This window comes from Leopardus geoffroyi, chromosome A3, assembly GCF_018350155.1.
Source record: "Leopardus geoffroyi isolate Oge1 chromosome A3, O.geoffroyi_Oge1_pat1.0, whole genome shotgun sequence".
NCBI classification, from domain to species: domain Eukaryota; kingdom Metazoa; phylum Chordata; class Mammalia; order Carnivora; family Felidae; genus Leopardus; species Leopardus geoffroyi.
Window position 1 is genome coordinate 95,724,741 of NC_059336.1, and position 25,352 is coordinate 95,750,092.

The 25,352-nt window shown below is 44.0% G+C and overlaps 2 protein-coding genes across 8 annotated transcripts in view; one reads left to right on the plus strand and one right to left on the minus strand.

The window, feature by feature from the left end:
- CTNNA2 (catenin alpha 2) overlaps positions 1-25,352 on the plus strand; it is a 1,108,364-nt gene that overhangs the window by 720,673 nt on the left and 362,339 nt on the right. The gene's annotated exons all lie outside the window — the stretch shown is intronic.
- LRRTM1 (leucine rich repeat transmembrane neuronal 1) lies at positions 17,960-21,043 on the minus strand. Of its 3 annotated transcripts, none has more exons than XM_045446654.1 (2): positions 20,229-21,043; positions 17,960-19,960 (listed from the first exon to the last, which is right to left on the minus strand). In XM_045446654.1, exon 2 carries the CDS (start codon positions 19,899-19,901, stop codon positions 18,333-18,335), a length of 1,569 nt encoding a protein of 522 aa, XP_045302610.1. In that variant the 5' UTR covers positions 19,902-19,960; positions 20,229-21,043; the 3' UTR covers positions 17,960-18,332. The 3 variants fall into 3 exon arrangements, with proteins under 3 accessions (XP_045302610.1, XP_045302609.1, XP_045302608.1); XM_045446653.1 differs by having other exon boundaries at positions 20,076-21,043; XM_045446652.1 differs by having other exon boundaries at positions 20,233-21,042.

A 25,352-nucleotide genomic window follows, 5' to 3' on the forward strand; every position in this document is an offset into this window, starting at 1 on the left:
CACTGTGATCTCCCAGTGATCATAGACAAACCATTTTGCCTATATGGGCTTTTCTTTTTCGTCTGTTTAATGAGGGAATTTGGTTTAGTGATATTGCAGGTATCTTCCAGCTGGGATGCTGTACATTTTACAATACTAGTTCTTTTTTGGTTGTTTCTTCTTAAAATGTATATATCTTTTGTCCTGGCTCTTAAGCTCTTACCTTGTTTTCATGGCACCCACCAATGGGTGGAATGGAATACTGACAAAAACAAAAGCTGGACTGATAAAATTGATTTCTCTGGGCAGAAGGCTTTTCATGATCCTGTATATAAAATATCTTATCACAAAAGGAGCCTTATACTGCCCAAATGAGATATAGTAGTCAATGCCCCAAGATTTCTGTCACAACGTGGCCTCTTGAGAGGCCACCTGATGAAAATGTGAGGTTGTCCCATGTTAAGGTAAGGATCAAGCCTCCTCCTTTTCTACTTATATGTGTTCTATAATGCAGATGTTTGTTAGTTTTGGAGTAGGAAGAATGGTGTTAGCTATGGGTATTGGGCATTTACTTACCTTTTTGAACCTCAGTTTTCTCTCCAATTCAACAATACCTCCCTATGTGGTATTGTTATAAGGCATAAGGTTCTATAAATGCCAAAGTTAGGGCCTGTCTCCTTGTATGATTTCTAACAATATTTGTTTTCCTTTCTTCTCTTCACCTTTTGCTGAGCTGATCAAATGGGATTATATGTGCTAGCTGCAGCGTTTTGCAACTGCAAAGTACAAAACAAATCAGGGATTATGATTATTTGCACCAGCCCATGCTCCAGGAGTTTGGAAGTACCAGGAGGTTTTCACTGCTCAGAGATACCCAGCTGTGTTAGAGGTGGCATTGGGGATGGTCCCAGGTCTTTGCCTCCAATCTCGAGGTTTGCCCACTGCTACTTTCTGCTCAGTTATCCACCCAGCATGCTGGGGAGGTCAGTATGTAAGTGGGGCTATGTATATCACCTTAGGTTCTACAACCTTAAGAAATACAACAAAAACATAAGCACCTATAGGAGCCCTATAGGGAAGCATACACATAGATAAAGTCTTTTCAGGACAATGCTACTTAGCATACCAGTGGCGTGCCTAACCTTGGGTCTTGTATACTCTTGTGCTGACCTTCTCTCTATCTTTTATTTTTCACCCTTTGAAACAGAGAGCAAATTTTTATTGGCAAAGTTTCTCAGATATGTCTGAAAGGCATTTGGTGAACACTAAGGGTTGTTTATTTCCTTAGTTGAGTTGATTTCCCCCCACCAAAAGGTTTCTCTTTGAAACGCTGATGGAAATACCATCATTTCTCTTTACCTTCTCAAGAGAGCCATAAAATGCTATTGGCTATTAGCTGAAATGCTGCCTCTTGGCTCCACTGATCCAAAGGGATTTGGTATCCCAAGGGTGACCAGAGATTAATTATACACAGGTTATATTCAGAAATGTCCCTGTGTGCTTTCTCAGGATCTGCATTGTTAAGACAGTATTTTGTTAAGGCCCAGGCCAGGGTTATGAGCTCATAGGAAATTGAAAGACTGAGTCCCTCCAGCAGGTTGGATGCAAGACTATTAAATGATTCACTCCTGGAGGTGAAGTCATTAGAACTCATAAAAAGGGCAGCTTCTGAACCTATGGGAATCAAGCCTTTGTGATCTTTCAAATCATATAAAGGATGAGAGAGAGGTGGGAATAAGCATCTTAAAAATGGTTTCAATCTGAAGTACAAAAGTTCGCTTTAAGCAGGAGGGCTTGAGAGGGCTGAAATTACTGAATGTGTCATTAAAGGTTTTTAGAAGTGATTTTCTAAGGAGTGTACATTAGTGTCTGTAGGTATAAAGAATCAAAGAGCAAGTAAAGAGATAGACTTGGTAAAGGGAATAACCTTACCAGTGTAATCTGAGAGGAAAGACTTGTAAGTATTTGAATTGTTTTCAAGGAGTATTGTTTGATAGGCTGGGGAAGTACCCACTTTTATGGCATTGCTTCAGTGGGAATGGTGCAAATTCCTGCAGGTGATGACAGTGTATGCACAGGCTCCCCCTTGCCTGGCCCCCTCCACTGCAGCTTGGGGGAAGCTGGGAGGTGTGAGCTTGTTCACTCTGAGAACTGGAGAAGCAGCTAGCCATTTCTCTGGCCACTGCATGTGCTGAATATTTAGTGAGAAGAAAGAATAGAAGATGGTAGGCAAAGGGTAGGGGAGGGAAAGGAAGGAGTAAGAACTAAAGATGAGGGGATGAGGCAGTGTGGAAGGAAAAGTGGCTGGCCATTAATAACTATTGAGTGATTAATTCTAGGCATCATGCCAGGTGTCTGTGCTTGTGTTATCTCAGTTTCCCTGCCCATGGCACAGTTAGCGTGAGTGGAATAATTTTATTCATGGCAACACAAGTGGAAGTCATTCTGCCTTCTGCTTCAATAGCAGTTATAGCAAGGGGCATTGTAAATTCAGTAGGACTACCCAAGTTCTTACTGGGTGATTTTAAGGTCTTAATAAAGAGTTCTGGGGTTTTTTGTGTGTGTTTGTTTGTTTTGTTTTGTTTTGTTTTTAGAAGAGTGGAGAATTAACAATGGAGTGAAAACAACAAACTGTCCTATTAGAGAGTTAAGGAGACCTAACTTTAGATGGTACAATGCTGCCAGGTGACCCCTTTCAAGTATTCCTTCTCTTTAATAACCTCTGAGATGATTCTGCAAAACTTCCACTCAGGAGATCTTAGAAAACACTCCTCTGGACCATCTTCTCCTTCTAACAGTTAGTATAGAGGAAGAATATAAGAATGGTTAGTTGTTTTATCACTAACCCACCCTGTTATTAAATAGGATACATTCCTTATTGAAATGGAACATTACAACATTACAAAACCACATTCTAGATTGTCTTGCTGATTATCTACTTATAACAAATCAAATCATGACATGCAACTGAGACTTTGCCAGTGCATGTGGCCAATGCTTCCCTTTTACTTGCCTGTCTCTGTGCTATTATTACATGTTGTGAACTGTTCTCTTGAGAGACTCTTTCTTTCCATTCTGTCTCCCAAATCCCACACACTCACCTAGACCTAGTGCATAGTCCACCTTCTTTTCCAGGCCCTCTCATCAATTCTCTGAATTTAGAAAGCCCTTCCTTTTTGCTGTGCCCTCAGAGAACTTTGATACACCTGTGTTATGGCATGCATCCCTTTTTGCCTTTGGTTGTCATTATATGTGTGGACATTCTACCTGTCCTATTGATCTGTGAGCTTTTTAGAGCTGTCCTTGATTCACTGATGGTGGCTAGAAACTAACTGAAAGGAATTGATGCAAATGAGTTGTCCCTTGACCATGAATAGTGCAGAATGGGTCACAAAACATATATGCCTGGTACATAAGTAACTTAATAATATAGACAATGAAAAGAAGACATCCTGGGGCAATCCACACTGGAAAACATGGGTACAAAGATCAAGGAATTTTCTAACAGCTTCTGATGGCAAGAAGAAGGACCATAGTGAGCTAAAGCCATTGGGGAAGTCTTCATAGATGTCTTTAGAACTTGAACTGGAAGTTCAAGTATCATTGTGAAAATTTGAGTAGAAGAGAAAGGAGAGGGGAGAGAAGGCAGGGGGATAGGGAGGAAGATAGAAATAACTTCAGGCTTCTGTAGATTAGTTTGGACAAATCAGGAAGACTTCCTAACCATGCCTTATGTTTTCATCAAACCTTACTTATAAACTCTGTCACCTGTAGTATTTTATGTGACTCCATCTAGTAAGGTCCAGAGACCGAATTCTACTTTATTGCAAACAGTACTGCAAGGGAGACTTACTGTGTACACAGTGAAAACCTACTCCAATGGTTATAGATCTGTTTGGATCAAAAGTAATGATGATGAGAAAGAGGAAGGGGAGAAGGACGAGGATAGTGATGATGAGGACACTGGTCCCCAGAATCCTAGAGGCTGAGGACAGCACAAATGCAATGTAAAGAGGGGCACACATTTTCTATCATGATGTAGGCTCAATTTACACCTCTGATAAGGTGTAAGTGTAATCTGTGTTAACCAGGTCAAAGTTCAATGCAATATAAAGCATTGTGTTTACTTGGTGCTCCCTCCCATTTGAGAACACAGCTATGTGGGTTTAGGCAATTAGTTTGCTAGTTAATGACTTAATCACCTTCTCAGGATGCAATCTTGATACTCAAACCATCTCCTCCACCAAGCCTATATATGCTGGAAACCTAAAAGCTCATCTTCAGGCTTTTGCCCCTAGTTGCTGCCCAGGGTCCCCAAGTGATAGTGTCAGGAGTAAGGGGTATTTACCTGAAGGTGAAACAAATAGTTGAAACCCCATGGCCTCCTTAGCATAGGGATTGAAAACCTCTTAGCGATCACCAGAAATTTATGTTTGCTGTTGGAAAATTGCTTTTGGGAAATGATGTGGATCAGAGAAGTAAATTTTCTGTCAAGATAAACTTTAGTAGTGAGCAAAGCAAAATTTGGGGGGAAAAAAGATCCCTAGGTGTTTTACCTCATTTTTATTAACATTCTGTAATATTTACCACAGCCGTAGTCTGTGAGCCAAACTGTCAGTGGAAGCATTGAACTACAGAGAAGATTCAGGCATTTCTCTAGAGAGGATACCTTCGGTCTCATTTTACAAACAGAAGCTGTTGATAACAGATGTGCTTCAAAAAGCTGGCAGTTTTTAAAAGAATTAAGGTGAAAAATAAAAGCCTTAAAACCCCACCACACAGATACCAGGAATCCACAGCCTCTGGACTGGCCCAGACTTTTCAGTGTGTTTCCAGAAATTGCTGTTATGCAGTCTGCACAGACGGTGGAGTGCTTGGGCTAGCAAGGGAGGGGAGGGAGCTTGGCAGGGCACCAGCTCAGAGCACGACTCTTCTTTTCTTTTTCCCAAAGAGCTGAGCCTGGTAAAAAATAAAAACACAAACAGACCCTTTCCCTCTTTCCCATCTGCTTTCATCCCAGTGCTTTGGGGTTGGTAGCCCTGGGTAAACCGGCCGAGCCCAGCAGGCTGCTGGCTGCTGAATGTGTTGCTGGATTTTGCTGCAGTTCAGAGCTGCTTGGCCCGGGGTCCAAGAACATCGAATCTCACCAGCGGACAGATAGGGGACCACAGCAGTCGCCTGTGCATGAGGGCTCAGAGAAGCAGCACGTGCACTTTTGATGGCAGTGGTATGGTGTGATAAGTGATTATAACTGAACCGAGGCTGACTTCTGCCTCCACCTTCTTACGGAAGTTTCAGTTCAGGCTCTTGGGAGATCTATCAGGTTTCTGCTGCTGAGGAGAGGCATGCTCAGAAAAAGAGGATGGAGGATTGGATCTGTTGGCAGATCTGGGAAGAATCGTTACATTGAAAACTCACACCAAATACATACATACATACATACATAAATAAAAGGCAATCACCTGAGACAAGTCTTGGAGCACTGTTGAAAGGGATCTTTGTCATTTCCTTCTTAACTGAGTATTCCAGCTGACTCTAATAAGAGAAGGAGCTGTCTCTCTTTCCACTTATTATAGTTGCTAATCAATACCTCAGGTTTCTCCTGTGTGGGGAAGAATTTTCCATTACTAATGTAATGTTCTATTTATTTATGTTAATTTTAGAGAGGGGGAGGGTCAGAAGGAGGAAGGGAGGGAAGGAGAGAGAGAGACAGAGACAGAGAGAGAGAGAGAGAATATCTTGAGCAAATCCCATGCTCGGTTGTGAGCCTGATGCAGGGCTTGATCCCACAACCCTGGGATCAGGACCTGAGCCGAAATGAAGAGTCTGACAGATGTTCAACTGACTGAGCCACCCAGGTGCCCTGTGATGTTCTATTTAAATTAAACTCTTATAGCCACTTTTCAGAATCAAATTTCTAGAAAGCAGTTGCTCCCAATGCCTTTCGATTCTCATCGGGTCTATTTGTATAAACATAATGTGTAACTCTACATTGGTGACACAGGGTGGAAACTAACATCACTTGAGAATTCACTATCCACCAGCACGTGGTGGGCACAACACTCATGATTCCTGAGATGCTTCTCAAAAACGTGCAAGGCAACCAAATATATGTAGAGAGGTGGACACCAAGGTTCATACAGGTGAAAAAAAATGACCTGCCCAAAGGCCATTTGACCCATTTGGGTCAGACTCTGCTACATGGTAATAGACAAAGTCAAGTGAAATGAGGGACTTTCCCTCAAGGAGAAGTCTAGTTGCCTCCGTGCTACAAATAGTCTAGACCAAGGATTAATGAGGGACTTAATCCAGAGAAGTGACTAGCAGGGATTTTAATCTCTCTGGAGGAGGGTTTGAAACATGTGGCCCTCTAAATTGACACTGTGTGAGTAGCTGCCCACATGTCACCACCCTCCTCCTCTTTCCACTGCTTAAATCTTTGCATAGTACCTCACAGCTTTTGAAGTTGTCCCTTACTTTCCCTCCTTTAATCCTTACCAGATTCTCATGAAACAGGCTGAGCAGGGATTACTTTCTGAATTTTACAGACAAGGGAATTGAAGTTCAGAAAGGTGGTGATTTATCTAAGTCAGTAAATGGCAGAGCCAGGCCCAGAGTTCTGGCGATTAATTCCATACCCTTTTTTTCCCCCTCTAATATATCATAAAGACAACTCTGGGAAGTGTTGAATGCAGGAGGGGCTAAGACACAGTTCTCCAAATTAAATGTTGGCTGTTCAAATAATCTCTGAATTCTAGTTTTTATTATCAAAAAATCCAGACCTCCCTTGACCTTCTCAAAGTCTTCAAATGGTGACCTGCCATTTTACTATTGTCTCTACCTCCATGTTAATCATTGTGTATGTCAGTGTTTCTCAAACTTTTTTTCTCATTATCTCCAACTAAAGAGATTTTTTTGCACATTTTCCCCAGTTGCTGCCTCTGAAATTTTAATACCATAAATATATCCTATATCGGTTTATGTATTCTGTAGGGTATATACATCAGTGCTTTATACATATACTAAGATTTACCTGTTCCCTCTCAAGAACCAGTCTTTACCCCCTTGGTTCAATTTTGCCCTCATTGGGATTACATAATTACTCATACCTATGAATTCAGTAAAATCAATCAATCAATCAATCAGTCAGTCAATCAGTAAAGGGAGAAGTGAATGAGGAGGAAGGAAGAAGGAATGGGAGGGATGGGGGAGGGAGGGAGGGAAGAGAGAACAATAAAACAAGTCAACAAACAGAAGGTGGTCCTCAATTTCCCAGTAGCTATAGCTTTCTCTGGCATATATATTCATGTGTTGGGGGTTCACTCACTTTGGGCAAGTATCCCTAATATGCCTGTTCAAAGCAGGGGCAGAGCATTCTTTAACCATTCTGTGAATGAACGCAAGAAACAGGCAGTGGCTTGGAACAGAATCACCTCTCAGTATTTAATTTTCAAGGTACAAAATAGTGAGTTCCCTTTGACCAGACTTAGTCTCTGCCTGTGGTGTTGGGTGGGTCTCTAAGGAGGGAAGAACCTTTTCTTGGGGGAAGTTCGATGATTTCACAATTTTACCTGCTGATAAGCAACAGTAAAAGAGAATGCATTGGAAATTACTCCTACTCCCCTCCGCCTCCTTAACACTCTCTCTGCCTACTAAATGGGTTAACTAAGAGGAAAGGCAAAAAATCACTACTACAAACAAGAAAAGAAAGGCCTGGGCAGGTAGCACTGGCTTCCCCAAGGGCCAGCAGCAAATTAGTACCAAAACTGAACTTACATGCGGCTCTTGACACATGAGCTCCTCTCCCAGAAGAGAGAGTCCACCTCAGATGTGTCTCCTTTTGTTACATTTGCTTCAGTAACATCAAACTGTAGCTGTTAGTACACAGAGAAAAAAAATCTTTAAATAAACACCAGCAAATCTGTTACAGCTGAAGATGTATGCTTAGTGTCCCGGGGGCCAGTATGATTTAATATTGCTGATATTAAGTAAGAGTTTGGGAGCTGGATAACAATTGCAAGCTGTGTAGTAGCTTTCCACCTTCAGGAATTGACTAGGATAGGGAATAGCTCAGATGTAGAAATGAGTTTTGTTGAATCTTCAAAGACTAATATGAACAATGCCGGTCATCAGCCTTCAGTTCATGTAGAAATTGGAAGATATCGCCGAACCCGCTTGCACACGTGCTCATATTGCAGTAGAGGGTGCATTTACCAGGGCTGACAATTAACGACCAGAGGGAAGTCAAACATGAGTGTAGAGGCCAAGGCCTGAGCGGGTTGCAAAGCTGTGAAGGAAGGCACGTGTGTCTTCAGACTCCATTTTCTGCCTCCTTACCTTTTCCTTTTGAATCCGATGCTTTCGGGAACTCAAAGTTTTAGACATCATCTTATCACAGAAGAGAAAGGGGATAGCATGACTTGGGAGTACAACAGCTCTCTGGCCATGTGACCCTGTTTTATTTATCTTTTATTAAGAATATAAAACGAAACAATATTTATCTAGCACCTACCAGGTACCAGGCACTGTTGTAAGCACTTTACAAAGAGTAACTACTATAATTCTCATGACCGACCTATCTCCATTTTATAGACGAAGGACCTGAGGGTTAGAGAGATTAAGTAACTTGCAAAACTCACTCAGCCAGAACTTGAACCCAACCATTATGTGTCCAGAGTTAAGTGCTTGACACTCCCTGCTATGGTAAGTAACCTTGGGCAAGTCATTGAACCCCTCTAAACCTCAGTTTACCTATCTGTAGAATGGGGATATTAATACTTCTCTGGACAAGGAGAGGGGGAGGTTTATTGCAAGGTGTGACTAAGAAGGTAGTTAAGGGTTTAGCAGGTTGCCAGGCACCTCGTAGGGCAATATATAATAAACACTTCCCAAGGGGGTGGCTGCCTTACATACACAGAGCAGAAAGAAGAGGAGGGCTCTTCTGGACACGTTCATGATGAGTCTGGTGGGTCTAAATTCTTAGCACAGTCCTCTTGCTAATTCCTCTTCTTCAAGTTACATTGTTCTGTTGTTCATTCAGCACATATTTACTTAATCCCTCAATAAGAAATGTTGTGCTACTTTGAACGAGTTGACCAATATAGTTAGAATTTAAAAATCTGAGTGATATGTTACCTTTAGTTGCATTTCAGTTGTAGTGTGATTTCTCAAGACTCTTTTCCCCTAGAGCATGTTTATTCTTTCCCTTTTGTACCTTTATGATTTTTGGAATAGTGCGTAAAACAGGATCAATATGAGAAACTCAGATAAAAATGACCTGGATGACAAGCAAAGGAGTGAGGCTGAATTCTAAGAAGGACCATTATTTTTAGAATAAAACACACACAACACACACACATTCATTTACTGGGAAATATGGATTTTACCACAAATGCAATCACTTTGGAGCAGAGACAGCAAGACAAAAATCATAGAGTGCGTGGTTCTGCAAATGAGGGACAAACGACAGGATTGTCTTGGTCAGCTGAAGACACATTGTTGCTTTGTTCCATTATTTGTGTCTAACTTGACTTTTTCAGACCTTTCTGTGGCAGAGTAATACAGCCCTTGCTTGGCACAGACTGAGCCTCTGCACTGCCATCCAGGGCTGCCTACGGTGTCTCTGAGATAGAGGCCCCTGCCACATGCACTTTGCAATACTGAGAATTCTTCATTGAAGATAAACGCACTGATGGGGAGCACCTAATAAAACATGATTTTTAAAGAAAACACTGATTTAAGGAGATAAAGTATGCTGGAAGATTCAGTCTTTATCCTGGCTTTATGTTAAGCCTGTAAACTACTGGCAGATCTGGTTTTATACATGAACAGTGGTCTATGTCTTTCCTTTGAAGGGAACAAGGGAGGATCTCTTGTCCAAGTATACATCACTCAGCTGTTTCAGTACCTGAAGTTCTAGCACTGGAGCAATTTCTTTCTTATTTTCCCCAAAGATCCTTTTTAAGCACACAGACACACACACAACACAACACAACACAACACAACACAACACAAATTATCACATCCATCCATCCATCAATTTTCTTCTGGGACTTAGTTTTCACATTTATTTATTTATTTTAATACTATAATTAATTGTCAAATTGGCTAACATACGGCGTATACAGTGTGCTCTTGGTTTTGGGGGTAGATACCCGTGATTCATCACTTATATACGACACCCAGTGCTCATCCCAACAAGTGAATTTTCACAGTTTTTAAAGTGTTGGTGGCAAAGGAGTCAATGGCAGTGGTCAAGCGGAAAGGGAACTTTTGGTGATGGGGTATTTGGAAAGAGTTGGCATCTCTTTATATGTCTCTGAACCATCATGGAGGCTCCTGGGGCAAAGAAAGGAGTATCAGGCATGGGACAGGGGTCGGGGCATCAAAGAGGCAGTCCTGAGACTGTGATGCCAAAGTTGTCATTGCCAGATTCCAGTTGGAGAAAGAAAAGGCGCGGGAAAATGTTTGCAATCTGTTCTCTAGGACTCTTCCTGAAAGACTGACTGATTTTTGGATCTCTAGCAGGAAAGGAAAGGGAAGCATTAGAAGGGGAAGGAAAAATAATTAGAAGAGGCAGTTCTGAGTGCCAGGCCTGGCCATAGCCTTGACCTTGTGCAAGCAACTTAGCCTCTTCACATTGGAGTCTTCTTGTCTTAAACAAAAAAAAAATGGGACAAATTTGTATTTGCCTTGTGAGACTGTTGGGGGAATTAAGGCAAATAAAAATCATTAACTGTGAACAGCACTTTGTAAATTATGGAGTGCTTGGAGACAAATTACAAGCCCATCTATGCCTGCATGTCTTGCTCACAATATCAGCCCCACCAGGTGGAGTTGCGGGGCGGGGGTGGGGGGGAGAGTCTCCTCACTTAGCACTGACCCCCATCCAGCCTAGCCACCTGCCACCCTGTGTGAAGAGCTGTAGTCAGACCTGTGCATGGGGTAGATCAGTCAGCTGCCCATGCTGTGACTCTTGTGACCCTCTAGCTCGGGGCTTGTCAACCTTGGCTAAACTTTGGAATCAACTGAGAAGCTTTAAAAAAATCTCCTCACCAAAGCCACACTGCATGTAAATTAAATCAGAATCTCTTGGGGAGGGACCTAGGCATCCATGTTCATTAAAGCTCCTAGGTGGTTCCAATGTGCAGCCGGGGTGAAGACACATTCTCCTGGCTGAGCAAGAGAAAGGAGAATGTGGCTAGACAATGACTTATTTTTTCTCATAAAGTAGGGGAGGAATGGCTTCCCAACATTACATTAAGAAGAAAGTAGCCAACGTGGTAGACCAGAATAAAGAAAGAAATGACTAAAAAGGAATCGAGTTGGTGTATTACAGCTACTTATTATTATTTGAGCAATATAAAGCACAAATCTTGAAACTCCCTTCTCTCTTGCTTTCTCTCTTTCTCCCCCTCCAACCTCTTCTCTCCTTGACTGTTACTCTTCTAAATTTCAGTCTCTCCCTCTTTCCTTGCCTCCCATCTCTTCTCATGTTACAAAAGGGCTCTGATCTCCAGTATTAATTATAACTATGTACAATATAGTAAATTATTTTAGGAGACTCGTACAAATATTTTTCCATACTTCTTCCCGGCTGGCTCCTGCCCCCACCCTACCCCACCCCTACCCAGTGGCATTCTTCGGGGTTTTTTTGTTTTTGTTTTTGTTTGTTTTGTTTTGTTTTTTGTTGGGCCTGCTTCAGAGCACATCCCTATGCCTCTGGTCTCACGTGTGGGTGAGTGTGAGTGAGTCCTTGCTAGGATTTCCTTTTATCTCTTACTGCGCATTCTGAAAACCCTATTTTCCCACCCACACATGGCTGTGCCTTCTCATCTGTTTTCCAGCATCCCTACCTCCTCTCTGAAGTCCTTGTCTCTGTGATTTTTTTAACTACCTTTTTCATTCATATGTAGGAAAGCCTGATAAATCAGAATATCTGGGGAATGGGAGTTCAGGGGGATTTTAATTTTCTGGTTAAGTGACACTAGCTAGGAAACCGCTTTTGTTTCCTGTTTTATTCTTGAGAAATTCTAGAAGCCCAGAACTGGAAGGGTTCTTAGGGAATACCAGCATGAATCCTCCTAAAGGCAAAGGGACAGTAAGGTGATTACCAGATGAACCCATGACATGTGAGTAACAGAGCCAGGTTTAAAGGCCAGGTGTCTCTCCTGAGTTCTGGACCCTGAACTTCAAGAGCATTCGCTTGATCTGGCCTATTGAAGTGTTGTGATTAACTAGAGCCAGTCCAATGTGAATGGGTTTGTTTCTAAGTGAACTCTCCAATTCCCTCATAATGCCACATGGCTATGAACTTTATTCATCTGTGTCCCTTGCCTGGCCCCAAATGCACTTCAGTTTGCACTGCCTGCATCTCTAGACCGTCCTGTTTCTAAGGTCTGCAATGATTTCCCTCATTAATAATATATCCACTCTACTCACTAGACAAAGCACATTGACTTTTTTTTAAAGGGGAACCCCAATCCCACCTCAGCGACATTCCAGGCTTGGCTGGAGAAAGAGAAAGCCCAAGCAGGTCAGCTCAGTTTGTTCAGACTTCAGGACACCTTCTGGAAGGAATATCATGTTTCTCATTTTCCTTCTTGTTAAGTAAATATCCACTGGTAACTTGATTTTTTTCCTCCTGTTTCCTAAATGAGGTATTGCTAAGAAAAAGTGGGTCAATTGAGGGTTCTGACAAGTTTCGTCCCAGTTAATTTAAGTTTTGCCATATGTTCTCCGAGAAGCATGTGCTAACTACAGGTCCTCTGATTAGCAACCAACCTGAGGGGTTTTAATTTAGACTTTCAGTTCTCTAGCAAGAGAGAGAAAGATTCAAAGAGAATAGATCTGGGTGAACCCAAACTTAACTCATTGGAAAGGCGGCCACAAGCAAACACACTGGTGTAGACAACCTCATTACTTTACACCATGGGGCAGAGGTTCTTAACCTCAGCACTCTTGACATTTTAGACCAAATAATTATTTGTGAAGGGGCTTTCCTGTGCATTGTAGGATGTTTAGCAGGATCCATGACCACCACCCATGAGACACAAGTAGGCCCCACCACCATGCACGAAAACAAAAAAAGTTTCCAGACATTACCAATTGTTGAGTGGATGGCAGAGTTGCTCCTGGTTGACAACCATAGAGACATAGTCCTTTTAATGACCAGGAAAGAAATCTCAACAAGTCTCCGACAGAAATACCTGGATGCCCATACCTTAGTCTCTCTACGTCTATCATTGTGTGGTGAGAGGTTGGACTGGATGAGCAGCTGGGCAGTTTTGCCTCTGGAGGCCTGTGGAGAGGTATCCTCTGTTGGTAGAGTCATACATTACCCAATTAACAGAGGCCAGAGAAAGTGAAGTCATCCTGAAAATTCCTGGGCTCAAGCATTGTACCCATGCCATCCAACAAGAATACGTGAGCATGTGTCCTGTGCCAGTCCTTGGTTCTGCTGGGTGGAGGAGCAGAGGGAGTGACTATTAAAGGGAAAAGGAAATAGGGCATGCCAAAAAAGGCTACCAAACTGAATACCAGTGCTCCCCATTACTAGCCGGGTGACTTTGCACAGAGCACTTAACGTCTCTAAACTTTACGTTCCTCATGTAAGGGTAAGGTTCTTAGCATCTCTCTCTCTCACACATATTGAAATCTAGGTAAAGGCTCCCATACTCAATAGATTTTATTCCCTCCATCTTGTTTATATCTCTGACTAAACCTTAAGGGTGTAGTAGATAGTGCCTAGCCTTGTGAGCAAAACACCAAAGACCTACAAAAACTGGGTCCACTGAGGAAGGCCAGAAGATTGTGCCCAGTCAGGAGTAAGAATTTTGCCTCTTGGATCCCTGGGGAAAAAATCAGAGAAGAATATTTTTGGTGGAGAAATATGTTTCCTAACCCTGAGGTGGAATTCATTGGTTAGGAAGCTACTCTCAAAAGAGTATCTTGCCATTTGCTGGCTCTTACCATTAGGTAGCAGGCTTATACTCTCCTACAGTATGAGGAGCTCAGAAGATCCCCCAGCTGCAAAGCATCTACCAACACATTATCTAATGCCTGAAAATACCATCAGTCCTTTACATTTTAATTGTGATTGATTTTACCAGGTTCTTTCTTGAGTAACAGTTTGCTCATGGAAGGAGAAAGTAGGAGGGTAATTGATGCTGAAAGAAGTTATGTAATGTCATGTGTGTGACTGTGTATGTAGTTATATAAATATGGCAATATATGTGTATGCCTGGTTATATCTGTGTTATGCGTGCAAAATGTGTGTGAGTGTGTGTCCCTAAACTTCTCTGAAAATATATTTCAGGACCCTGCTTCAGAGTCATTTTCCAGCTAACTCCTTGTTATTTGTCATTCCATCAATGACAAAACCCAAATCAACCAACATAACCACCTACCTAGAGGAGATAATCGATGCTTATTTTGACTACCCAGAAACACTGTAATCCACATTCTCCAAAAAAAGATATACATTCCAGTCTTTTGATAATGCTGTCTGTGAGAGAGATATCTGATGCCTTTTATTTTACTAGAATACGTGACCCACCAGTGGCTATGCCAGATAGAACAGGCACCGAACTTGATGACAAGTCGATTAATATAACCCAAAAACACAGCCAGCCCCTGAGCCCTCCAGTGATCTGTGTGCAGTTGCTTAAGAAACTTGAGAGGAATAACAAGTGGCATTTGGCCCTCTAATTACCTACGCATACTCATAAATGTGTTGTTGATGCTAAGTCATACCAAATGTCTGCCTTCCTGCAGGCAGGGAGAAAAGGTAAGGCACTCTTATACTTTGAGAGCGTGGGAGAATATTTTAAAAAAATGAATTTTAAAAAAGGTTTCCTTTTACTGGAGTCCTCTTTTCTTTGTGACGGCAACTTTGCAGTCTTGGAAGCGTGAGTTGTGCCTGGGACTGGTGTTCTCAACCATCCTGGCTGAAGTCTGAGCATCAAGGGCTGTTTTTTTTCTGTAAATGAAGGCCAAAGGATGGGTATTACTTAACCTGCTCCCTCTGGCACAACCTAAAAAACTACCAGGGGTAAGACTGGTGTGACAGTGTCATCTGTCATCAGAAAAGACCTTTTTTTTTTCTGTATAAATATTCAAAAAACCTCTTTACTAGGGCTGAACTTTAATCATCTGAGAAGGTACTACAAATAGGGGGTTAATCCATCACAATGACCAGGAAGAGGCATGAATTGTGGCCTTAAATTTTTTTTTTTTCAGATAGCACAGGATAATGATATTAGCACCTTCTGTGGGAAGAACACATAAAAAAGGTGTTACACCTTTAAAAATTAGATTCTCTTTTAAATGCTCAGTAGTTTGCTTAGAGGCGTCAGAGCAAGTTTCTTGAAGCTTAAAGATTAATAAATTTGTGAAAGAAAAGATTTCAAGTGTCACAAAACCTTAGTTAAAACTACTGATTTCCCTTATTCTTGTCTTTCCCCTTCCCCAGCCCTTCTTCAAAGCAAGAGGTGCGTGAGAATAAAATGGTGTGAGCTAAATTCCTGTTGGTGTAGAAAACATATCTTCTACAAAGACACACAACACAGAGATATACAGACACACAGAATAAGAACACAGCTTTCTGTGGCCAGCATTTGCTCTCCAGTTAGCAGACTGAAGATTCCTCTTGACAGTGATCTTTCATTACATTTACATGGACTTAAGATCTACACATGTGATGTTTAGTCATATGGGGGGCAGGGGTGCCAGCAGCATAAAACAAAGCACAATTATTCTCTGGCTTTTTCTTATGGCCACGTTGAAAAAAAGAAAAACGAAAGAAAAAAATAGTCTTGGGTATAAGCGATAAACTCTACAGTCTCTAATATCTATATTTCCATGGGTGGGGGGCTGTGGTTCTGATGTTTCCCAGAAAGGATTTGCTTTTGGAAGCTTTCCCTATAGCTGTAAGCACACCAGCACAGCCTTTAATGCACCGAGCCAGAAGTACCTTTTGGTACTAAATTCCAGTAGCCTTCCTATGAGATTAAACCAATGGAGTCCAAGGAACTTTTCTTCAGTCGCCACAATTTGGGATACATCCTCCCCCCAAAAAAGGTATGTTGTCTTCTAGAGGAGGTCTTTTTATTGGAGTTTAATTATAGATGGCACATCCCTAAGTGATCCCTAAGTTCCTGCTCCCCCTGCCCCCCTGCCCAGTGATACGCTGTTTAAAACGGCAGCTCCAAATTGTCATGCTTAGGCTCAATCTAAAAGCTTCTCCTCAAAGTTAGCAAATAAAGCACCTCTCTTCTAGCCTAAATAAGTGGTACAAGCACAGTGTGTGTTATTATATCATGTTTTAATTAGAAACAAAGAAGATGAAGTTTCCTGGTCAGGAAGAATGAGCTGGGAGAGGGGAGGAGGAGGAGGGAGAGGGAGAGGGAGAGGGAAAGAGATGTTAAACTCTCAAGGTTTAACACATTAGAGACATTTGCAAAGTATTTCTCTCCAAAGGGCCTCTTCCATGCAGTATTGTTAGGAAAATGGATTTCTCCATAGGTAGAAGAGAAACCTATCACTAATCCTCAGCTTAAGTAAACCTCCTGGTGATGACATTATGCATTTCAAACAGCAGATTTTGCCTTTTTAGGTAGGTGGCTAGAGGCATTTGCATTTGGGAGGTGGTGGTGTGTCTGTTTTCCCCATCCCTCTCCCTACTATTTGGATGTCTCTTAAAAAAAAAAAAAAAGGAAAAAAAGAACGATGCCTGGCTGTAGGATCTTTCAGAGGGGTGAGCACCTGAGTTTGAAAAAGACTTCTGGGCATGGGTGTTGGTTCAGTATTCACCATCTGCTCTCCATGACAGTTTATTTCCATCATACAATTGCTTAAAGTGCTAGCGAGTGAAAGACCCCTCCCATGCAATACACCGTACTCCTCCTCTTTCCCATCCCCACACCCACCCACTGCTACCACTCTTTAATTTAGTCCAGTAAACAATCTGCACCTCAATGATGGACCTGGAAACCTGTGAAGGGTGGGGAGAGGCAATCATTGATCCCAACACACAAAAAAGTAAAACAACACTGGGAAAGCAGGCATTATAAAAAAGGGCAAGCTGAAAACAGGCAGCTTTTCTGTTCTGGGCTAACAAATTATTCCCATCTCAGTAATATTGGAACACAGGGTCAAATGGTGATCTTCCCCGATCCTACCCCACCCCCACTGCTTCTAAAGTCTGTCCCTAAAGTCTCCTGCCAGAAGTCATTACCCAGTAGTCATTCAACCTGAGGTAGGATTTTTCTCACTGTTCCCCATAGTAACTAGGAGTGTGCTCTCACTGCTCGGAGCCTAAGCTTGCTGCAGTCTTCGCAACGTGCTCCAGAAAGCACAGCTTTCATCCGCCAACACTTGGATTCTGCCTTATTCCCCTTATTCCCCTCAATCAGATCGGAGTGAGCAGGAGCTGAGGGGCTCTTTCTTTCACTTGGGAGAGTACAGAAAAGGGCACAAATGCTACCAACTCTGGTGAATCAAAGGCACAGGAGAATTACGAGCCAGTGGCATTAGTGGGTGAGATTTTGAACCGATTTGAAAGATGGTTGTATTAAGTGCAAAAACGTTTCTTGCTCATAGGACAAACTGTCTGGCACTGCCTTTTAAAAGCTATTTGTAACGATCTCTGCCTTAAAGGCTAGGCAGTGATGCTCAGCCCTAAGCGCCCCCTCCTTTCACTTGCGTTACAGTGATTGCATTGCTCTCTCCTAAAGATAATGTGAAAGGTCTTGCTTTTTCCCCTCAGTCTTTAGTCATGTGGGGATAAATCAACCTGATGAGCTTTATTTGTTCCTCTTAATATTTCAAATTGAGTCTGACCACTATACTCCGCAATTTCTGGATTTTTCCTCTGGCCGCTGGACCCCCCAGCCCCCTCCCCCCCCCCCCAGGGAAGGACATGGTAACTCTTCCTTCTCTTTTAACACAGGTAACAATTCATTTAGATTACACCAGTCTGTAAAAACTGTAAATGCTATTTTATTTTAAACATTTTAGTTTACAAAAAAAAAAAAAATCAATGATTGGTACCTTTTTTACACTCAGATTCCTGAATATGGACAGATCTTCAAAGGAAGGAAGGAGTTCTCATATGAAATTTAAGATTGACTGTCCTGAAGGTTGTGGGGCAGGGTTTTTGTTGTGTTTTATTTCGTTTTTGTTTTTAAGACACAATAAAGCTAAAATGTCAAGTCTCTGGGAGATATCCCCTTACAGTTTCAGTCAAGGAGCATATCAGAGCACAGACAAGGAGACCCCAGCCTGGCGCTGGCCGGCCGCCCCGGCCGCCCAGGCGTATTTGGTAGCGCACGGGTTGAGAGCCACTGGGAAAATCACACCTCGCATTCCCTTGCGGGCTGCTGGTGGCAGGTACAGGATCCGTACTCATTGATGATCACCAGGGCTCCCTCAATGTGGTTCGGTTTGTAATCAACGTAGTATTCCTGGGCAGACATGGCAGCCATCTGATGCATGGTCTGTTTCTGCTTTTGCTTCCTGCGCTGCGTGACAAAGCACTGTCTGAGCTGCCTGAGGCTAGCTGGGAAACACTTCCAGGAGACATAGAGCACCAGGACCACGATGAGGAAAGAGAAGATGAGGGCCATGGTGCCTGTGACCACCTTGTGGATCTGCACGGCGTTCTCGGCATGCTCGCCGCCTGGGAGAGCCACAGTAGCCGGCTCGTGCGTGCCGTCGAGCTGCCCCTCCCTACCGTCAGCGAGCGTGGTGGCCGGGCTGCCCGGGAGCCCGAGGTCACTGTGGTTGGTGACGGCCGAGAGCAGGTGGCCGCTCGTGGGGTCGGCCCCATCCTCGCACAGGTGGAAGGCGTACACGGCGTCTAGGACGTCCTCGCCCTGCGCGTACTCGGGGCTGGCGCACTGCAAGTTGCCATCGTAGCGCCCCTGGAAGCTGCTGAGCCACGAGGCCAGGGCGCACACGTTGCGCCCGCAGTCCCACAGGTTCCCGGCCAGGGTGATGCTCGTCAGCGATTTCCAGGAGTTGAGGATCCGGGGCTCGACGTAGGTGAGGCGGTTGGAGTCCAGCTGCAGAGACTGCAGGTGCGGCACGGTCTCGAACACATGGGGCTCCATGTACTCGATCTCGTTGCCCGACAGGTCCATCTTCTCCAGGTTCCAAACCCAGTCCAGCGAGCTAACCACAATGGCCACCTTGTTCCTCTTCAGGCAGAGGGAATGCAAGGAGATGAGGCGCGGGAAGTGGGCGAAGTTCACCTTGACCAAGTCGTTGTGCTCCAGGTGCAGCTCGGTGAGCTTGAACAAGCCGGCGAAAGAGTTGCGCGCCAGACTCTTGAGCTGATTGTATCCGATGTCAAGAAACTTGAGGCTGCGGCAGTCCTGGAAGATGCGCACCGGCACGAACTGGATAGCGTTGGACCGCATGTGAAGCGTGGTGAGCTTCCGCAGCCCGTGGAAGAGGTCGGGCGCCAGAGCCTGCAGCTTGTTGTACGAGAGGTCCACGCTGCGCAGGTTGGGCATGGGCCGGAAGGTGGTGTTGGCCAGTTGGGTGATCTGGTTGGAACTCAGTGTGAGTTCCTTAACTCGGCGCAGTTTCTGAAAGGCGTCCCCCTGCACCGAGCAGATGTGATTGTGATCCAGATAGAGCCACGTGAGCTGCATTAACCCCGTGAACTGGCCGGCGCGCAGCTCCGAGAGGCTGTTGTAGCGCAGGGACAAGCCCAGCAGGCCGGACAGGTTGTGGGGCGCCTCGGTGAGGTTGAGCGCCTCGCAGTACAGCAGCCGCCCCTCGCACCGGCACAGCTGCGGGCACCCGCTGGGGGCGGCGGGCAGCATCTGAAAGCAGGCCCCCAGCAGACACAAGACCACCCCCGAGGGCCTCCTCAGCAGCCAGTATAGACAGAGACCGAGCAGCAGGAAATCCATTAGCGAGAATCTTTCCAGAGAGGCTGGAGAATGTCCATTGGAAGCGCTCGGTCAGAAATCTACATCATATTTTATTCCAAGGGAGGGGGAGCGGGGGGAGGGGGAGAAAAGGGCAAAATCAAATAAATATATTGAAATAAAGAAGGACCCCCCTCCCCAAAGCCACACGTTCACCTCTAAGCATGCAGAAAGCTGGGCAGCATAGAAAGTTCACAGCCACGGAAAGATCAAAGAGACGGTGATTTGGTCCATGTTAGATGCTGCAGCAAAGAAAAGGGAGGAAAAAAAAAAATCTTCGGGAAAGAATTTAATTAAAAAGTGTCTTACCCACCCTTTTCCAGAGAGTGACAACCTCCATTCAGCTGCTCCCTTTGTGTGCAGGCTAATTATATGCAGGGCGAGAGAAGACCCCTCTGTGTTTCCGAGGCAGCCCCGGTCCGCGGCCGGCGGATCTGGCAGGCGCACAATGTCTCACTTTGCTGCTCGGCTCTGGGCTGCAAGGGCGGCTGGCGAGGCGGGGAGGCGACTTCTAGGACCCGCAAGTTTCCCAACTACGTGCCGGCGCCGGGCTTCGCCTTCCTGCCGCTGTCCTTTCCCTCTGCAGTTCGGACTGTGACGTTGTGGGGGAAAAAAAAAAAAAAAAAAAAAAAAAAAAACCTCCAAACTCGGGGCTCACGACTCCCCTGGATTTGGTAGCCTGGTTAATGTCCGTCATTGGAAAGGACCACTGACCGGTGCCACCTTTTACTCCGCGGAGACCGCCTGCCATTCGCGCCCGGGGCGGCTGCGGAGAGCGGGCTCGCTCATGCTTTGCGGGCGGCGGGGTGGTGCGGGCGGGGAGCGGGGAGCGGCGCCCGAGCTCCTTCCCTCCGCCAGGCTGTGTGCGGCGCGAGCTTGCACAGGCACCTACTGCTCACTGAGTGTCGTAAGCTGCTCACGATTGTGCGTCTTCCCGGAGCACCTCAGACATGGGCAGATTGAAAAGGGGGTGGGCACAAAACCAAACATTTTACCGAGCCACTGAAGTAATGTATGCTCTTTGATGAAACGGGAAACACTTTCAGCTTTTTTGGGGGGTCCGTATTTCAAAAAAAAAAAGGGGGGGGGGAGAGGGGATGGAGGTATGGGGTAGCATCATCAACGACAAGGTATTTCCAGGCAGGAAACTGTAATATTCTGTTCTCCCCCCCTTCCCTTTTGGGGACGCCCCCCCTCCCCCTTTAAAGCTGTCTACGTGTAAGAGACACGTAGGAATCTGTAGAGAAATCAACATTTGGTCCTTTGCTTCAGAAAAGCAACTTGAGAGAAGATAGAGTAAAGCAGTGATTGTGGGGGCTTGGCTAAGACTTTTTTTTTTCCTCCTTTCCTTACAGGCACTGGAGTTCTGCAGTCAGCCAGCCCTTTTTAGTGGTGGATGGGGAAACGCTTTCCAAATCCACTGGTTCTGGGAAGCCATCCCGTTTTGGTGGTATGAGACCCAGTGTGCTAGAAGCATATGTCTGTGTGCAGGGAGTCTTGCGTGAAATCCTACCAGGACTTCACCATTCTCCAAGGATGTCTGTAAGGTCCCAGGTGGATTAGAAAAAGATTCTGCTGTATGACACTCAGGAGGGCTGGCCCTAACATGCTGCACATGGTGATTACGGCACCCTGTAGCACTCCAGGAGAATATACTAGAGAATGGGCAGAGAAGGGGTAGTTTAAACCATAATGAAGCCTATCCCCCTCCATCATGCACCCCTAATTAAACTTTCAGACTGTAGCTAAATTGTCTCTCCTAACTAGGAAGAGAAGTCTTTGCCTGGTTATTTCCACTCACAGTCATCTGTAGCTGGGGTTCTCATAATAAGCGCTCTCTCTCTCTCTCTCTCTCTCTCTCTCTCTCTCTCTTGTTCCAACTGGCTTTGACCTGGAGAGGGTCTATATGTCTATTGTCAGGAACCTGTTTGTCATGTTTAAAAAAAAAAAAAAAAAAGTCCTCAGAGATGGCAGAGGGAAACCTTTCTGGAACTGAGTGTGGGCAAGCCTATCTTCCTGGCAGAGATGCCCAAGGATAGGGGAAATCAAATGTGAATGTCCATCTCCTCCTTTGAAATTCTATCATTTCTGCCTGTTGGGGATGGAAAGTGAGTGGGCATTATCTGTAGTGGTACTCACTATGATTAAGAATTAGGTGAATTACCAAAGCTCCCAAGTTGAATTGAGTTTGGACGAGTACTGGGTTGTGCTTTATCACTCAAGCTGAAGGCACTTGCCAGTGGAATCAAAGTCACCAAAGACTGGTGTACTCCAGGAAAAGTCATATGAACAGGGGCACGAATCATTACATTTTGTATTCTTCCGAGCTGTGCCCTGGGTATTCATCTCTGAGATGTATCATTTTATTGGAAGGAAAACAAAGGTGAGATGTCCTAAGCATCACATGTTGTCTTAGGAGCTAGAAGAGACATTAGAAAATCAAGCCCCTGAATTTTGCACAAGATGAAACTGAGGCACAGAGACATCAGGCAGTTGCCTGAAGTCTCACAGCTTGTTACCCACACAGATGGGGTTTTTTTGCCATCCCACACCAAAGTAGTGTTCTTCCTTTGCCATCGTTGATGGTTGCCTCTTCGTCCCTCTTGTCTTCTGCCTGACTGTGGACTCCATACCTTCAGTTTTCACCCTTGTACATGCAAGGTACTGCAGAACACTTGAACAGACAAACAATTTCACCATCAAGTGTTTTCACCTCTTGCCAATACAATTATTCCTGACAGCAGGCTGGCTGATTGAGCCATAAACTCTAAAGGGTGGTGGGGGAGGCGGGGGCAGGCAGGAGTAAACACTAGCCAACCATTCAGCAAGCGCTGTGAGTATAAGCCACCCAATCCCCATGGCTGCTAGGAAGAAAATCCTACTAATGCAGGCGGCTTGGCAAGGTGGTGATGGAGCCTGCCAAATGGGCAAGAAGAGGTCCCACTTTGGATGTCACTTGATTTGTAGAGCTGGTACAGAGAGGCAGAAAAGAGTTGAGTGTTGCCAAGGAGGAAAGAGAATAAAATTAAATTCCCTGCATTTATATGTGAATTTTCTTCTAAGTATGCTACTCAAAACATAGAAGAAATGCCTAGGTTGTAATTAAGATGTGTGTGTGTGTGTGTGTGTGTGTGTGTGTGTGTATTGCTTTTCATATTATTATCCTGCAAATCATTTCATCTGGATGGTATCTTTAAACCTTTCCCACCTCTAATGTGGCAAGTTTGCATCTTTTCTGTGCTTTTAAACCCCTTGGCAGAACTGTATACATTAACAGATTGAAATGAGCTTTATTGAAATTTAGCTATTCTAAGTCATCTAAGTTGCAGAATCCCAATTTATTATGTATTTAAAGCATACCAGCACTGATTAAATCAATGCAAATTAGGTTAAATAAGAACAACATGAATCAAGTGTTTCAGCAAAGTTGAGTTGAGAAACGACAACTTTTGAGTCACCACAAGCAAGTTGATATAGGCTGTTTTTCACCAGTTTTAATTCCATGCTTTTTAGGGTCCAACACACTAAAAAGTAAAAAGAGAAAAGAATTCACCTAAAGTTCTTTCTTTTCTCATGTTTGATCTTTCATATCTCTTTACCTGTCTCATGAGATCATCTGATTCAGGGTATAATGTGGCTGTAGTGTATACTTGATCAGTCTGGCTAACCACAGGTTTCTGTTGGCAAATGTCTTCTCCTTCAGTGTTGGATGCTGATGAGAGATACTTTACATGCTTTAAAAACATCTTTAACATTTTCCATGTTTGTATGGGGAATGAGCTTATGCCTGTTTTGCTAAACCACCATGGTACGGTAGTCAGGCATCAAGAAAATTGCCCCAAGACATCATGCCAACATATGACTGGGAACTAAAGTAAGAAAGGATAAGAATCTTGAAAATGTAGATTCAGAAAGTGGAAGGAATGCTGGGATACGATCTGATTGCCAAAACACAATCTGTAGCAAAGCAAGCTTGATACAGCTGGAGGGGCCAGAATATAGCTTGGAAGAGTAAGAGGTGATCAGTTTCTCCTCTTCTAAACCTTACAAATGAACCTTTGCATAATAAACCCCCCTGCTTTTTCTTGGTACTTTGTGTTGTGATGGGGGACTGGTGAGCGTGTGTGGGGGGTAATCAAACAGTTTTGAAGGGATATGTCTTTCCCGTTTCATCTCAACTGAAGGTCACCTCCAGTTTGTTCACTGTAGTCAAAATCGTTTGTGAACCAAGAGGTGCAAGTGGAGAATGTCTAAAGTGAGCATGCATCCTGGGGATTGGCTTTCCATTAGTAGTCTTGGGCAGTGTTCAAGACAAGAAAAATTTGAGCGGTGATTTTAATGTTCTGTCATCGTCTGCACCAGCTCGGACCTTGATCTTTATGCTGTTGTCTTTAATTTTCAGTAGCAGTGAACCATAGCTTTTCTTTAAAAGGAAACATTTAGAGGAAGGGGAGGAAGGTGGGAGTCATAATTTCAGAAGGAGAGAATTAGCTCTGTTGTTTCTGTAGGTATACAGTGTAGAGCTGGCATTTTACAGAATGCCTCTGAAGATGGATGTGGGACCAAAGGGTGAGGGCCGTAAGGCTTCTCTCAGGAGATCTACTTAGGAGAAACAAATTAAAGAGGGGAAGTAATTTTTTCTCATCCAACTTTGTCTTCCTCTTAAAACCAGGTAGTAGTACAAACAGAACTAAGGAAATAACTACCATGTTCAGTGCATGGTATGAGTTATGGGGGTAAACCCAAGAAATGTTTTGACTCAGTGCTTTCCTCCAGGAGCTTTAGGTGAGAAGGAGAAGCAGACACTGAGGAACTTGGCCAATATTTATACATTTCCCAGTGCTTGAGAGTAAATGTCTCTAGAAGATACAAATGACAAGAACTGAGAGGTCACAGTGGGGCCAGTGCTTAAAGTCTTCATTGGATGGAAGTAAAGCTTATGAAGGAGTTTATGGACTTGAGATATAGGTGCACTGACAAGAGGGGTAGAATTGTAAAAGTGTAAGTATAAGGATGGGAACTGGAGTGCTTAAATCTTTTTGATTGGGTCAGTTTCTTTGCACTGGGGGTAAGAAGGTAGACAGAGACAAATGGAATCTCGGTGGTGTTGGAAGAAGAAAAAAGTTGGTAAAGGGCTTCCAATACCATTGTGATAATCTGAGCTTGCTATGCTCTTCTAGTCCCTAAGGTCTAACGCTTGAGAGTAATCTTTGACTCTTGTAATAAATACCTGGCTTAATTCAAGAGACCTGTTGTGCTATGCAGGGCCCCTCTCTGCAAGTTCCCTCTGCACCGCCATATGTTCTAATCATGTCATATTATACTGAACTGCTGTATCCTCTCTCCATCTCACCTACCTTCATTCTAGCTGTCCTTCAAGGTTGCTGTGAAATTTCTTCTATGGCTTCTTCACAGATCCCCTTGTAAAGAGAT